The following is a 15645-nucleotide window of genomic DNA, read 5'->3' as shown; positions in this document are numbered from 1 at the left end:
TTTTTTTAAAACACTTTTTTAAGGGAAATCATGTTTATTAAGTATATGATGTAATAAATCACAGTTCTCTGTTGCCATATTTTTGTTTCAGAGGCTCTCAAATACTTTTGCAGCTTTAAAAAAAAAATATGAGAACCAGCTAGTGTTTCACCAAAATGTACCCTTTTTAAACCTGTTGAATCATAAAGATTTTAAATAAATATTTAAAATAAAAAAGTGATAACCAATGTATTCTCTTTAGGTACATTCACCATGTGTCTAGTACTAAAATTATCAATATTCCCACTTAACAGCACACGTTGATATAGATTATAGATTTGTGATAGTATGCTAGTTTTAACATTTTTGTACATTTGTACCCACCATTAATAATTGTCATGTTTGATATATTTAATCATTCAACTGGGCATTTCATAGTTTGTAACAGCACCAGATAAAGGACCATAACAATGCACAATGTCCCCCTGCCAATATCCTAAAAACAAACCCTATCTCCCCAATTGAAACAGTGGCAGAACCCTCTCTTACCTGTGTTTTGTATCCTCCACGTTTTTGTGAATTGTGTATCAGGCGGCACGGACTCTCCTTCGCCTATTGTTACATCCTCCACAAATGACATTGATGGTGCATTGATGTTAGGGCTCTCAAAGTCATAGTATGCTCCTATGGCAGCTTGCAGATTCCTTAGAGAGAGAGAGAGAGAAACAAAATATTCATAAACGTAAAAATCACAAGTCAGTTTAAATAGCCTAAGTAGACAAACTTTCTAGGAAAGTGTATCTAACTTACCAATCAATATAAATTTTGAGCTTTGTCTAGAATGTCAGTATGCTACTATCATTATAAGAAGAGAATGCATCTATCAGGCATTCTTAATCCAGTTTTATAGTTTTAAGCAATCTGTTCCTGACTAGGTTTAAATGTCACTGGGATAGGCACCAATACCGAACAGGGTGCTAATTCAATAGGGATAATCGCAAACAAACATACTAAACAATAAGGTCAATTTAGGGTAACCAATTATCATAAAATTCACTCATTTAAGATGCTGGATGAAAACAAAAAATCTGAGGAAAAATCCACAAGAACAATATGTAAGCTCTAGTAACTATAACCAGACATCAAATACAGTCTCTGGGAGCTGTGAAGGAAGTAGCAGAATTAACTGCTGTGTCACGCAAAAGGAATTGAAGCATTAAAGTACTTTTACAGTAACTATATCTGTTTGTACCCCACACATTTTCTAAAATCACCTTGTCAAGAACTGCATAATAAAAGAGTTACAAATACAGAATAAAATATGAACAATTTTGTAAGCAGCTTTAAATGGCATCTTGCAGCTTATGAACACATCAACACATTTTCTCCCCAAATACAGAACCTGTAATATTGCAAGGGAAGAAAGTATAATTTTTGTAACTTAAATATCTATTAACAGCTTTTAGAACTATTTCATAGTTGTAGAGTTATGCAGGAATTTGGCTTTGTGGTAGGGTGGTAAAATATATAAAAAAATTACTTCAATTTATGCTGTGCTGCAGACAACTAAATGTAAATATTTTCAGCTTTACAAATAGGAACACAAATATATACTGTGGAAACAATTGGGATACATTCTTCACAATAAATGGCAAAGATCCAAAAAAAAGATTACTTGATTTAGTCTGTTTAATATATCAGTTAAACCATCTATTATTAAAGTAGAACACTAAGCAATTTAACAACTTTAAAAAAACTACAACCCAATTCATAGTATAATTCTGAAACTGTTTTTATGCACATTTCACATTTTTAAAAAGGAACTAAAAGTAATGGCATGTATAGATAATTCTACAATGTGTAGCATTTGTGTGAAAAGAAACAGATGTCTAACAAGCAAATAGACATGCATTATCATATTTTTCCCTTTTGACAAAATCTTCACTTAGATAATCTTTACTACTATATTCTGGAGAAGAATACCATATATTTTACTTTTTAGACAAGGCCAAGAGGTTTAGTTATTACTTGACCAAACATTACAAAGGCCAAGATACATAATCTAAACAAATATAATTGTAGCAGGATTACAGAGAACAGTGCAACAACCTAAAAAATGTTAACATTTTTTTTTTCTTGGAAAGGTTTTATTTACACAATGTAAGAATTTGTTTTTTTCATACAACAGTTAATTATTACATCTGTGTTTACTGACCACATATAACCCTTTATGATCACAGAAGACTAAACATTTTTCAAATGGACCCCAACAGCAGGATAGTAACCAATGTCACAATGCAAATATCATCTCAAGCTGGTCTATAAACATTTTAGTAACTTCTGATGAAGCATCTTTGATAGAAGAAGAATGACAAAATCAATATGTGGACAAAAATATGCAGGAGCTGTGTGATGTTAAATTTAGCCTGAACCAAAATCTCTAAGGAACGTTTTTAGCTTCCCGTGAAATGCATGCCTAGAAGAATTTAAGATGTTCAGGAGGTGACAAGGGAATCCTACCCAGTACAATAAACACTCACCAGCCACTGTTTAAGGTACACCTTGCTAGTACCAGGTTTTACCCCTTTTTACCTTCAGAACTGCCGTAATTCTTTGTAGCATAGATTCAGCAAGGTGTTGGAAACCTTCCTCAAGGAGTCTGGTCCATATTGATATGATAGCATCACACAGTTGCTGCAGATTTCTCGGCTACACGTCCATGATGTGAATTTCCCATTCCACTACATCCCAAAGGTGTTCCATTTGATTAAGATCTGGTAACTGTGGAGGCCATTTGAGTGAATTCATCGCCATGTTCAAAAAACCACTTTGAGATGATTTGAGCTTTGTGACATGGTGCATTATCCTGCTGGAAGTAGCATCAGAAGATGGATACTCTGCAGTCATAAAGGGATGGACACGGTCAGCAACAATACTCAGATAGGCTGTGGCATTTAAACAATGCTCAGTTGGTACTAAGGGGCCCAAAGTGTGGCAAGAAAACATCCCCCCCACACCATTACAACACCACCACCAGCCTGAACGGTTGAGGTAAGGCAGGTTGAATTTATACTTTCATGTTGGCAACGGCAAATTCTGACCCTACCATCCAAATGTCACAACAGAAATCGAGACTCTTCAGACAAGGTAATGTTTTTTTTCCAATCTTCTCTTGTCCTAATTATGGGGAGCCAGTGTGAATTGTAGCCTCACAAGTCTGTTCTTAGGTGAAAAGAGAAGCACCTGGTGTGGTCTCCTGCTGCTGTAGCCCATCTGCTTCAAGGTTCGACATGTTGTGCATTTAGAGAAGCTCTGCTGCACACATCAGCTGTAACAAGTGGTAATCCGAGTTATTGTTGCCTTTCTATCAGCTCAAACCAGTCTGGTCACTCTCCTCTGATTTCTTGACATCAACTAGGCATTCTTGCCCAAAGAACCAACATTCACTGGACATTTTCTCTTTTTCTGACCATTTTCTGTAAACACTAGAGATGGCTATGTGTGAAAATTCTACTAGATCAGCAGTTTCTGAAATATTCAGACCACCCCATCTGGAAACAACCACCATGCCACGTTCAAAGCCATTCAAATCACATTTCTTCCCCATACTGATGCTTAGTTTCAACCTCAGCAGGTTGTCTAGACAATATCTACATGTCTAAAGGCATTAAGTTGCTACCGTGTGATTGGCCGATTAGATATTTGCATTAATAAGCAGTTGAACAGGTGAGTGCAGGTGTATCTAATAAAGTGGCCACTAAGGGTATATGTAGTGCTTCACAATTATTTTACTGGTGGTACTCAAAAACACCAAAGTACAGGTAGTCCTATAAAAATACCACAGGACTGTTCTTGTGTTTTTTGGTACACAACAGCATCTTTGCTTGATGGTTTGATAATGTGCTGGACCTTAATGTGACTAGACTGCAAGTAAAACGAATAAAATTAGAGACAAGATATGATTTGTTTTACAACATGTTAAAAAAAAAACTGACCTTGTGATTTTCTTCTTTAGTGACACTGGTGCTTACACAATCCAAAACATACAGGAGATGCTACCATCACTTTGAAACACTTTCAACAAAACCAGCTAATTAGTAACATAATTAACAGATATGCTACAAAAGTCTAGAATCAAAACATACTGTTTTTTTCATAAAGACTACACTACTAAACTACACTTTTTCAAATTTAAAAAATACAATCATTTTTTTGAAGATTAGATTTGTTTATGATATAAAAACTGTTATTTTGAAACAGTAATATCAAGTTTTGTGGCCAAGTCTATGAAGAGCTCAACTTTTTGGTAGCATCATGATTATGTGCCAACAGAATATTTCAAGTGACAATTGTGTGTCCTTGAGGACAATTTCAGCTGCCTTAAAAGATGGAATTGAAGAATACTAATAACACTAAATCCCAAATGGTTTATTTAAAGGAGTTTAAATACATGTTTGTATGGAGGTTACACGTGTTACACAAACACAGGAACAATGTGCATATTCAACAGTCTCTTGGAAATGTGAGGTATCAGAACAGTGCAGCTAACAAGACCAATAATACTACTCATAGGATGTTATGGTGGTGGAGGGCTCAATGACAGCTGATTGTTTGAGCTCTGAGTGGCATTACCCCAATACATCCCAGAGACATCCATGAAGGTCAGTGAAGTTTCATCATCTGCTCTTTCTCTTTGTGAGCCAAAAGCCTGCTTCAACCAACAAAGACAAATTCCTGTGGAGCATCCCATATCAAAATGTCTCTAGAAGATGTGACAAAAGTATTAATTATAATTAATTATACTGTAATTTACAATATTTTCACTATAATCCACGTGCTGGAGTTTTAGAGTGGAAATAATAGATTGTTATTTAGAACATATGCATTTCATGTGTGTTCCGTTACTACAATAATCTGTGTAAACACATTGTTAAAACAGAAACGTTTTTCATATTTTAGTAGTGAATGACAAAATGTTGGTATAAACTATATAATGTGTGAAGCCTCCGTGGCGTAGCGGTAAGATTTACTGACTTGTAATCAAGAGTCCCAGGTTCAATCCAACTGCCTCCTATATTTGCCGTTTTCAGTAGTGAGCTGCTCTTATTGTTAATATTATATAGTACACACATACATTTGGTTTACATCTGTAACAGATGGTGTGCATTTGTAGGACTTGTGAAAGTTACCTTTTTTTTTCCACTTTTATTCTCTCAGTCACAATCACGATGCATACTAAGGGGAACTGACACTGTTAGTTTTTATTTGAAACTGGGAGTAACTGTAGATGCGAGTGGTGTTTTGAGGCAATGAAACTGGACATTCTCTGATCTAGAGGGATAAAAGCTGACACAAAAACGCTGGTGAATCTGCCTTCTTCGTATCTCACCCGTCAAATGATTTTTTTTAATTCAGTTTTATTGAGTGTTCCTGCTCACGCTGAATTAGTATGCACCTTATGGTCTATGATGTCAAAAAAATAAATAAAATAAAAAATACAGACACATAGGTATATATGATATTTGGAATTATTCATTCAGAGAGGTCATTTCAGCGATATATGCATTTATCAGATCCAAATGTTAACAGTTCACACACACGCAAGGACCGAACTTCCTACATTTACGACACGTGTACCTGTTGTAATGCACACACTTCTCTGTGTGCTGTGGTTTCTATTACACACCTGAAAGAAAGAGACAATATATGTGACATTTTGAAGAAATCATTTTATGACCTGAATAGTACCAATCAGAAAACATCATCGCACTAATGCAATATTATTTGAAAACGAACAGCATCAGATCGGGTGTGAATTTTTGCTGGCGCTGTCACTTAGAGTCCGATTAGGAGGGGCGGGGTTGGGTGTGTGTGTGTGTGTGTTTGCGGGGGGAGGGGGGTTTTAGGGGGAGTACAGCTAAATTTGTCTCTTTTTTTTCTCCGTGCTGTGTTGATGTCGTGCACCAGAGAGAGAGAGACACACACACACACACACACACACACAAAGGCGGTCATGCGAGAGAGACACACACACACACACGGCGCGCGCGAGAGACACACACACACACACACACACACAAACGGCCGCGCACGAGAGAGACACACACACACACACACGGGCGCGCGAGAGAGAGACACACACACGGGCACGTGAGAGAGACACACGGGCACGTGAGAGAGACACACGGGCACGTGAGAGAGACACACACACACACACACGGGCACGTGAGAGAGACACACACACACACACGGGCACGTGAGAGAGACACGCACACACACGGGCACGTGAGAGAGACACGCGCACACACGGGCACGTGAGAGAGACACGCACACACACGGGCACGTGAGAGAGACACGCACACACACGCACACACACACGAGAGAGAGAACTAGAAGCATAAGGTAGAGAAGGCAGTTAAAGAATGCACTGGGCTCGTTTTTGCTTAAATTTCTGTTTACAGCGTTCATTTTTTCCCTGTGCTTATAACTCATAAAAAAAAAAAAAAAAAAATGTTTTATCGAGTGGTTCTTAGCACTATAGCGTGAATTATTGCAAGGTTTTCTCAGTGTTATTCAATGTTTTTTACATTTAGTTTACTATTATCCTGTGCATTCTATGGTATAATTAACTATATTTGTGCTTAAAAACTAAAAAAAATTAATATATTTACATACAGTTTGTACGGTCTGGAACGGATAAATTGTATTTACATAAAATCCTATGGTGGAAATTGCTTCGGGTCACGACCAAATCGGTTTACGACCAGTAAATTCGAGTTTTGGAATGAATTATGGTCGTGAACCGAGGTTCCACTGTATTAAGAATAAGAGCAGCTCACTACTGAAAACAGCAAATATAGTCGGGATCAAACCGGTGACTCTTGATTACAAGTCAGCAAATCTTACCGCTACGCCACGGAAGCTGTTGTCTTATCCTTGAACCTTTTGTGAAAGTCTTTATTTGATCTTTGGACTGCAGGCTTCACACATTATATAGTTTATGCCAACATTTTGTCATTATCTACTAAAATATGAAAAACATTTGCTTTAACAATGCGTTTACACAGATTAGTGTAGAAACGGAACACACATGAAATGCATGCGTTCTAAATAACGATCTATTAGTTCTACTCTAAAACTCCGGCACTTCACTCCCAGATAATCAATCAAGGCATGAGCTGGGAGAAGTTTGTGCACGTTCTGCAGCTGTGGGGGGTGGAATAGCAGGCTGCTTGCTGCTTGTCTTTATTTTGCACATTTACAGGACAAAAGACGCTGACGGAGAGGTGTGAACGGATTTAAGGTGGGCCAGATCTACGAGTTTTTCCATAGGCTCTGGTAATTCTAGTGTTAAACGTGCATTTTTAAAATGTGTGTCTTTCACAGTCTGTGTTCAGCTGGAACAGAAGACACTAGACCTGGTTCACACGCATTGTGTTGTACTAAAGAAATAGGACACAACTCAAGTATGCAAAGAAAACCACATGTACCTGAATAAAACATGCAAAGTTCACAGATAAATTGATCAGGTTGAGAATTAAACCCAGGCCCCTTAAACTGAATGACATATGCTCTAAATATTGGACAACCAGGTTACCCTCAAAAACAGGAAAATAAACATTGCTACTCACTAACACAGCTACATTTAAATATGTGCAGTTTTCAGAGTCAACATGGAAAGTAACATTTAACTGATGTATGAACCTTTTGCAAAAGGCGGAGCACCATTAGGATCTTGAACTGCAGGGCTGAAGTTAATAAACAGAGCTACTTGTAGATGAGGTGATGCAAAACCAGCTGCAATATCAGTGCATCTCTAAACGTGTCATGCCTTTTTGCAAACACAATATTTCCACATCTCAGTAGTGACAGAAATGCTACTATGCTACTTCAGCAAGTTATTTTTGTGCAATTTCTGGTCCTCCTGTAGTCAGAATATCTCTTCTTAGACATAGTCGAGCCTCAAATTTCCAAATATCATTATACCTATTAATACCAGATTAACCAACTTTGACTTTTTATCCTGTTTTTATGTCTGCATATCATAAACTTCAACTTTTGGTTAATCAAGTCTCCTAATGTTTATATAGGATGCAGTTTATGGACAATTGAGAAAAACATCATCTCTGTGGTCTAATATTCGAGTAAGATCCAGTACATTACTGAATGCATTATCACAACAAGCAAGGCCCTTTTATTGGACAGATTCTAACTATATACTAATAAGCCACATAAGAAGCACAGGAAAGGCAGCTGGCCAAGGTTCAACTTTTATGCATGTGCTGAGGTTTCTATGGGATTCTCCATTTGCCAGAGCTTTTGTCATTGTTTTTCTTCTTATTCATTAATAAATTGAATAGCCAAAATACCAAGCATCGTCCAGAAATATTTGTATAATGGGGTAAAGGGTGAGTTTGGTATTTTCAAGTCAAAGTTATTTCTTCATAATCATTGTATATATTAATTTGCTATATTAAATTGTGTTCAAAAGTGAAGAATTTTATAATAAAATAATAAAAAAAAGATTTTAAAAGGAGACTGGCTTATGTGGATTGTTTTACTATTGCCAACTTTTATTTAGCAGTTATTGCATACTAGCAAAATACCCGCGCTTCGCAGCGGAGAAGTAGTATGTTAAAGAAGTAATGAAAAGAAAAGGAAACATTTTGAAAATAACGTAACCTGATTGTCAATGTAATTGTTTTGTCACTGTTGTGAGTGATGTTGTCATATATATATATATATATATATATATATATATACATATATATATATATATATATATATATACACACATATACATATACACATATATACATACATATATATCTACATACATACACACACATATATACACACAAATACATATATATATATATATATACATACATACACACACACACATATAAACATATATATACATATACATACATATCTACATATATACACACACAGCCATTTCAGTATCAGTGCAATACGCTGTTTGTTAAAACGGTTGACTCCGCTCTTACGTGCAATAACAAATCAAATCATTCAGTTGTCTTTGCTCATATGTCATTTTAGAGCTGGACGCCTGGCATCTTTTTGGCCACAAGTTCGTTTCTGTTTGGTGTGAGGTTCTGTGTTGTGGAGATTCTCAGGATGGATTGCAGGTGCTCATCAGTGAGGCGTCTCCTGTGTGCTGTTTTGTTAGTCTTTATCACTGAGAAGAGCTTCTCACACAGATATGTGCTACCAAACATGCACAAGGTTCGAGCCGCATGTAGACGGACTTTTTTTGTTCTTCAAAGTCACCAAAGCGCCGTGCAAACTCAGTGCGCAATAACTCTAGCTTCGCAAAGCGCTGCATTATGGGATCTGTAGTTTATTGTGTTACCAGCGCTTCATATATCCGGCTTTAATAACAATAATACAGTATATAAAATGATCTCGGGCGGATATAATTACACGCCGGGCGGATGTGGCCCGCTGCCCTTGAGTTTGACACATATGGACTACATAGAACTTGAAAAGATATATTTTTTCAAATGTGATCGCGCAATTCAGATAGAGTTGACGCGACTACAGCCTGCATGCCTCAATGAGTCATCCTCCCCTCGCTCTTACTTTTTTACCGTTCATCTAATGAATACACTGAGTATGGCTTTACCAAAACAATCATTGATGGCGAATAAAGTATCCATTATTCGAGTATGTAGAGCGGGATATATATATATATATATATACATATATATATACCCGCGTAGCAGCGGAGAAGTAGTTTGTTAAAAAGGTAGAAAAGAAAAGGGAACATTTTAAAAATAACGTAACATGACTGTCAATATACAGTATTTGTTTTGTGAGTGTTACTGAGTGTTGCTGTCATCAAGGATTTGATTATCATTATTTCTTTCAATCAGGTTCGTATTTGTAGGATGTGTTGTGTTCAAGTTACATTCCGTGTTTGTCAATCGTTGTAAAGATGACAGGTTTCATTCATCGATTCGTTTCTTACTGCATCAATAAACAGCTCGTCTTCTTCTTTATCTGAGACCTGACACACTGCATGCACGGTTTTTTTTTACACTGTCTTCCTTTAGCGGGACATTGACTTTTTCCAACGTGTGCTTTGTTTCCACAGTAGCTGCATTTATGAATATGCTTATCAGACGCTTCATATTTTTGCTGCCTTTTCAATTGTGTAATTCGGTTTTGTTCAGCGCTCTTTGGAACTGTTGCTTTTATCTGTGCACTCGCCAGTTCACGTGAGCCACTCGGTGTACTTGCATCGAAGGTTCCCAGCTGTGCTGGTGCCATCTCGTGCTATGTCCATAGCTTTATTTAATGTTACCTTAGTCCTGGCACTTAAAACTTTCTCTCGCAGTTTCGCTGAGTTTGTGTCAAACACCACCCTGACCATCTCATCTTCCTCTCCATAAGCACAGTCCTTCACCCGTGAATATTTACCCGTGGCAGTTTGCTATTGGATTGCCGCTGACGGACGGCCTTATATGGGCAGGCACTAAATTACAAACGCCAGCGCAGCCTGTCTATGAACTTAATTTAAAGTGTAGGTTTACATCGTGCTTTGTTTCCGAAGTAGCAGAACTCATGAATATGGTTGTATATGTCACTCGCTCGCTTCTTATTGTTTCGCTGCCTTCTCAATTATATAATGCATGTTTTCTTGAGCGCTTTTTTGAGGTCTTCCTGGTTTTCTATGTACTGCGTGATTACGTGGGAGGCGTGATGATGTCACACGAAACTCCGCCCCCACGGCGTTGAAGCTCATCTCCATTACAGTAAATGGAGAAAAACTGCTTCCAGTTATGACCATTACGCGTAGAATTTCGATATAAAACCTGCCCAACTTTTGTAAGGAAGCTGTAAGGAATGAACCTGCCAAATTTCAGCCTTCCACCCACACGGGAAGTTGGAGAATTAGTGATGAGTCAGTGAGTGAGTGAGTGAGTGAGGGCTTTGCCTTTTATTAGTATAGATAAGGTATCTGAATACATGCAGATTTTGTACTAACAATGAAGACATGCAAATATATCACAAAAAAACCTGTCCTATTCAAACACTAAGCAATACAGCTCAAAATAAAACAAATATACTAGACTGCACAAAAAGACCCAGTAATTAAGAACACACACAAAACAGTAGCACACACCTATATCCAGCATGCAACATATATATTTTTTTTTTTTTAATTACTAGGGTGCTCCGCCCCTTGCTCGCTTCGTTCGCCAGCCCCTGTGTTTGTTTAATTGGATATACAATTTTAAAAGCTTTTTATTTTTTTCCTTCTTTGTAATCGTTGCTTTACTGTTGCGGACCACAGAATCTCATAGCGTACAGTTCATAATTGTGTAAATCTATGTTTTGTGCATTGAATGATGCGAAAGCGAAAAGACTTTGTTTTGTGCTCTTTGCCTTTTATTTCCGACGTTGCTTTATCCTACTATTTTTTCAATTACACCTGGTTCTGATGATTAATTACCTTTTGTTTGCGCTAATGAAATCTTTACTATCTTTTGTTTTGATACTGTAGCGACTGACGTAATAAAGTGCAACAAAAGTTCCACTTGAACAATTGCAGACTTCCTAACCCCAAACACAACTTTCTAGCACCCTCTCCAACCCCTCCTCCCCCGGGTTTCACACCCCCTTACCGCATCAATCAATACCCCGTTATCAGTCTTCCGTGCTGTACTCCGCCCTTCCTCAATTGGACGTAACAGTCACTTAAAACAAAAAAGGCTTGAACTTGGCTGGGACGCTACAATACTTTCGAATTTTACTGCTTTAACTTTAAAGCTTCATTAAAAACAATACTTTGGAATTACCTTTTCTTCCATATCGCATTGAATTTTGATCCCGTCTTTGGAGACACATTGTGACAATGCAATGTATAACTGCCCGTGAGTGAATATCGTTTCTGTTTCTGTAATAAATAATCTGAATCTTGATTCAGTTAATATGATTTGTTAATTGTCACAGCAAAAGCTACTCTCACGGTAAACTGTAAACACTTTAATACGAATGTTATATCACGATCTCGCTTGGTGTCTATTGTTATTCGTGGAATATATACATTACCTTTCTTGTCGCCTGTTAAAATTCACATCGCTTCTCCGTGATCATAAATATACACCTGACCGAATTGTGTACTCTTTGAAATGAAACATGTCGTTGCTTTGACTGGTGTGGGAGCACAGATTCTCATATAGTATGGTCCATTATTGTGTAAATCCACGTTTTATGCATTGAATGATGCAAAGGCGAAAAGACTTTGTTTTCTACTCTTTTCCTTTTATTTCAAACCTCGATTTGTCCTGCCATTTTTTCAATCACACCTAGTTCTGATGATTAATTACCTTTGTGCTAATGCGATCTCTACTATCTTTTTTTGATACTGTAGCGACTGACGTAATAAAGTTTCACAAAAGTTCTACTTAAACAATTGCCCTCTTCGTAACCCCAAGCACAACTCTCTAGCAAACGCCCCCCCACCGCATCAATCAGTACCCCACTATCAGTCTTCCGTGCTGTATTTCGCCCTCCATCAATCGGACCTAACAGTGATTTAAAACAAAAAAGGTTTCAACTTAGCTGGGACGCTACAATACTTTCGAATTTTACTGCTTTCATATTCTGTACCTTTCTCTGCATGTTTATCGTGCCATTGTTTGTTTGAGCCTTTATAATTTCACTGCTTTCATAATCTTTTATCTGCCTTTTTTCTCTCCCAAAAGTCTCTTTTCTCTGCGCTGCTCTTTCTTCTTTGCTGAGAGCACAGGATCTGTGTGTGCTACCGCTGGCTGTGCTCTTATTTGATAAAAAGGGCGTGTCTTTCAAGAATCTCATGTTCCACGTCTCCGCGAGTCGGCCCTGGGGCAATCTCTTGGCACCAAATCTTATGTTTGCGATCCCCGCGAGACGCTCCGTGGCCAGTCTTTTTTGTCTCGCATGTCTTTTAAATGTCTTCCAAGAACTTCCGAGAAGATGACGCATCGTCACCCTGGAAATTTCATTTCCACGATTTTTTTTTTATATAGAGATATAAAAAGTGTTTCTCTCAGTCAGCAGGAAAACTTACTTAAATAATCATCATCTGGCTCTACTTTGTTTTTCACAAATAATCTGCTTTAACTGTTCCCATTTTAGAGGACTTCAGATGATTTCAGAGTGCGTAATAACAAACTAATAATGCTGGAAGGGTAAGAAAATTTAAACTAAACTTTGACATCCTTTTCAAAATGTTCCTCTCTCTTAAAGGCACAACCCACAAATCTTTTATATATATTAAAATTCAACTCCATCTTTGGCTGAACTATTATAAACTTCAGGGAAAAAAAATCCTTTTTTGTGTTACGTATTTGTATATATCGTGACGCAAAATAATTTTAATCACTTTAAGTTGCTAAATACTGTAACCTGTAAATTTCTAATTGATTGTAATTGTGTATACCAGCTGATTTGCAACAATGTCATGCCATGATGGTTTAGACAAATAGGAACCCTACAACCCCAGCTGGCACTCGATTTCCAAAACAAGTTGACGGTATACACGGCCAAGTAACACTGGACATCTCGGGAACCAGCTGTAAATAAATTAAACTGATGTACAGGCATGCTCACAAACATCTGCTGTCTGAAAATAAATAAAACAGAACCAGTATCAGATGGACTTTGCAACACAGTTATGACGAAAAACCCCAATAATTACCAAAGAAAGCGCAGAGCATTTCCCCCAGAGCACTCACATTATAGCTGACTGAGCATAAGTCACAAAGGAGAGGCACATGTGGAAACCTATGACAGTGTGTCAAAAATCATGGCAACAGCAAGCAGTATGGAAAACGTAAGTTATTTTGTTAATGTGGTTCTAATTTGGAAGCAACAGTTTACTCTGCATGTCTTTGGGGACATGAGTATCCGGATGAAACAAATCCACTAAGACATGAGAAGAACTTGCAGAGAAAAAGCAAAATCCACACCCATGAGACAGGAAAGCCTATCACTAATGCTACTGGGGTGTCCTTTTTCAAAATAAACACAATAAAATAATAAACGAATTGGAAAATAACTAGCCTCACTTCAACCAAAACAAAAGGAAAACAATGTGCCTATCTATATGTTTTGATTAATAAATACAGTATGCAATGGTGTACTACAAAATGTCCTTATGCTTTTAGAATGTAACCAGTCCTAGTCATTGACAACTATAACGCCACAATGACTAGGAGAGCTTGAGTTTTTCAATACCATTTGAATACACAAATAATAAAAGTTTAAGCTAATACAAGAAAATGTATGGCTCATGCAGTAATTTTAACTGGATACTGGTGAATAAGCATCATAATCACAATTTAGGACAGTTCCCATCTATTTAAATAATTGTCAGGTCAGGTTGGAGAGCATGCACTGGTACAGCGCATTGCCGCACCCACCACACGACAAAATAGTTTGAGATCCTGGTTGGCAACCCCCCCAGCCAGACACACAGTCCAGTTCCACCCTCCGGAAATGACCCTCTATCTGCCGCAGCCAGGTGTTACGTGGGCATTCCCTTGGCCTGGTTCAGTCACTCGGGTGCACAACAATGAGGATCCTGTGAGCCAGGTGACCTTCGGGGAATCGCAGAAAACTGCCGTAGGTAACAGTGCAGGTAATGTGCCTCATTCAGGACTACATGAGTAACTGCTCATTTAACGCAAAGTCAAGCGGTACCCAAGGATTCCTCAAAGAGACACAGTGCCGAAGGAGTCCAGTCTTCATCTCAGGTCACTGGATAGTGTCCATCAATTGCAACCATTTAGCAAGACAGGAAGCACCAGGACTCTAAAGACTTGGACCTTCATCCTTTTACATAGATATCGGGAGTGCCACACACCCCTTTCCAGAGACCTCATGACGCCCCATGCTCTCATAATCAGTGTACTGACTTCATAGGAAAAGTCACCAGAGACATGATTGTCACTGCCGAGGTAAGTAAACCTCTCGACAAGGTTGACACTCTCTCCGCAAAAAGACACACTGCTAATGGCTGTGCCTAAGAGGTCATTAAAGGTGTGGAGCTTGGTTATTATTCAGGACACCTGCATGCCCAGACACACAGACTCCACGAAGGTTACAGCATTGTCAGCAAAGTCAAGATCAGTGAAACTCTTTTCACCAACAGATACCCCACAGCCACTAGACCCTACAACATTGCCCAACACCCGGTCCATGCAAGCTTTGAACAGAGTAGGAGCAAGAACACACCACTGATGAACCCCAGAATCAACTGAGGAAAAAAGCTGAGGTTCATCATCCACTCTGCACAGGACTCACAGTGCCAGTGTATAAGCCAGCCATGATATTCTGCAACCTTGAGGGGATTCCGCGAATTCTCAGGATGTCCCACAGGGCAGCTTGCTCAACTGACAAGAAGGCTGCTAGGAAACTCTGTCAATATTCGAGTTTGCACTCCATAAGAACCCTCAGTGCCAGGATGTGGTCGATGGTAAACGTAGACTTCTTAGGCATAAAATCAGACTGCTGCATTTGCAGGTACTTGAGCAAGTGATCACAGACCCTATTAAGAACAACCCTAGCAAGGACCTTACCTGGCACCGAGAGCATTGTTATCCCCCTGTAGTTGCTGCAATCCAGGCGATCATCCTTCCCTTTCCAGAAATG

The 15645-nt window shown here is 38.3% G+C and overlaps 1 protein-coding gene across 1 annotated transcript in view; it reads right to left on the bottom strand.

Moving 5' to 3' along the window:
• The window catches only part of ilrun (inflammation and lipid regulator with UBA-like and NBR1-like domains), an 82298-nt gene that overhangs the window by 41791 nt on the left and 24862 nt on the right, over positions 1-15645 (bottom strand). Inside the window, exon 2 of the mRNA XM_039748684.1 lies at positions 529-683. Coding sequence (XP_039604618.1) covers positions 529-683 — 155 coding nt within the window. The remainder of the gene's footprint in view (positions 1-528; positions 684-15645) is intronic.

Source organism: Polypterus senegalus, chromosome 3 (genome assembly GCF_016835505.1).
Source record: "Polypterus senegalus isolate Bchr_013 chromosome 3, ASM1683550v1, whole genome shotgun sequence".
Taxonomy (NCBI): domain Eukaryota; kingdom Metazoa; phylum Chordata; class Cladistia; order Polypteriformes; family Polypteridae; genus Polypterus; species Polypterus senegalus.
Note: the sequence above shows the minus strand (reverse complement) of the source record. Positions and strands in the feature narration are given on the sequence as shown.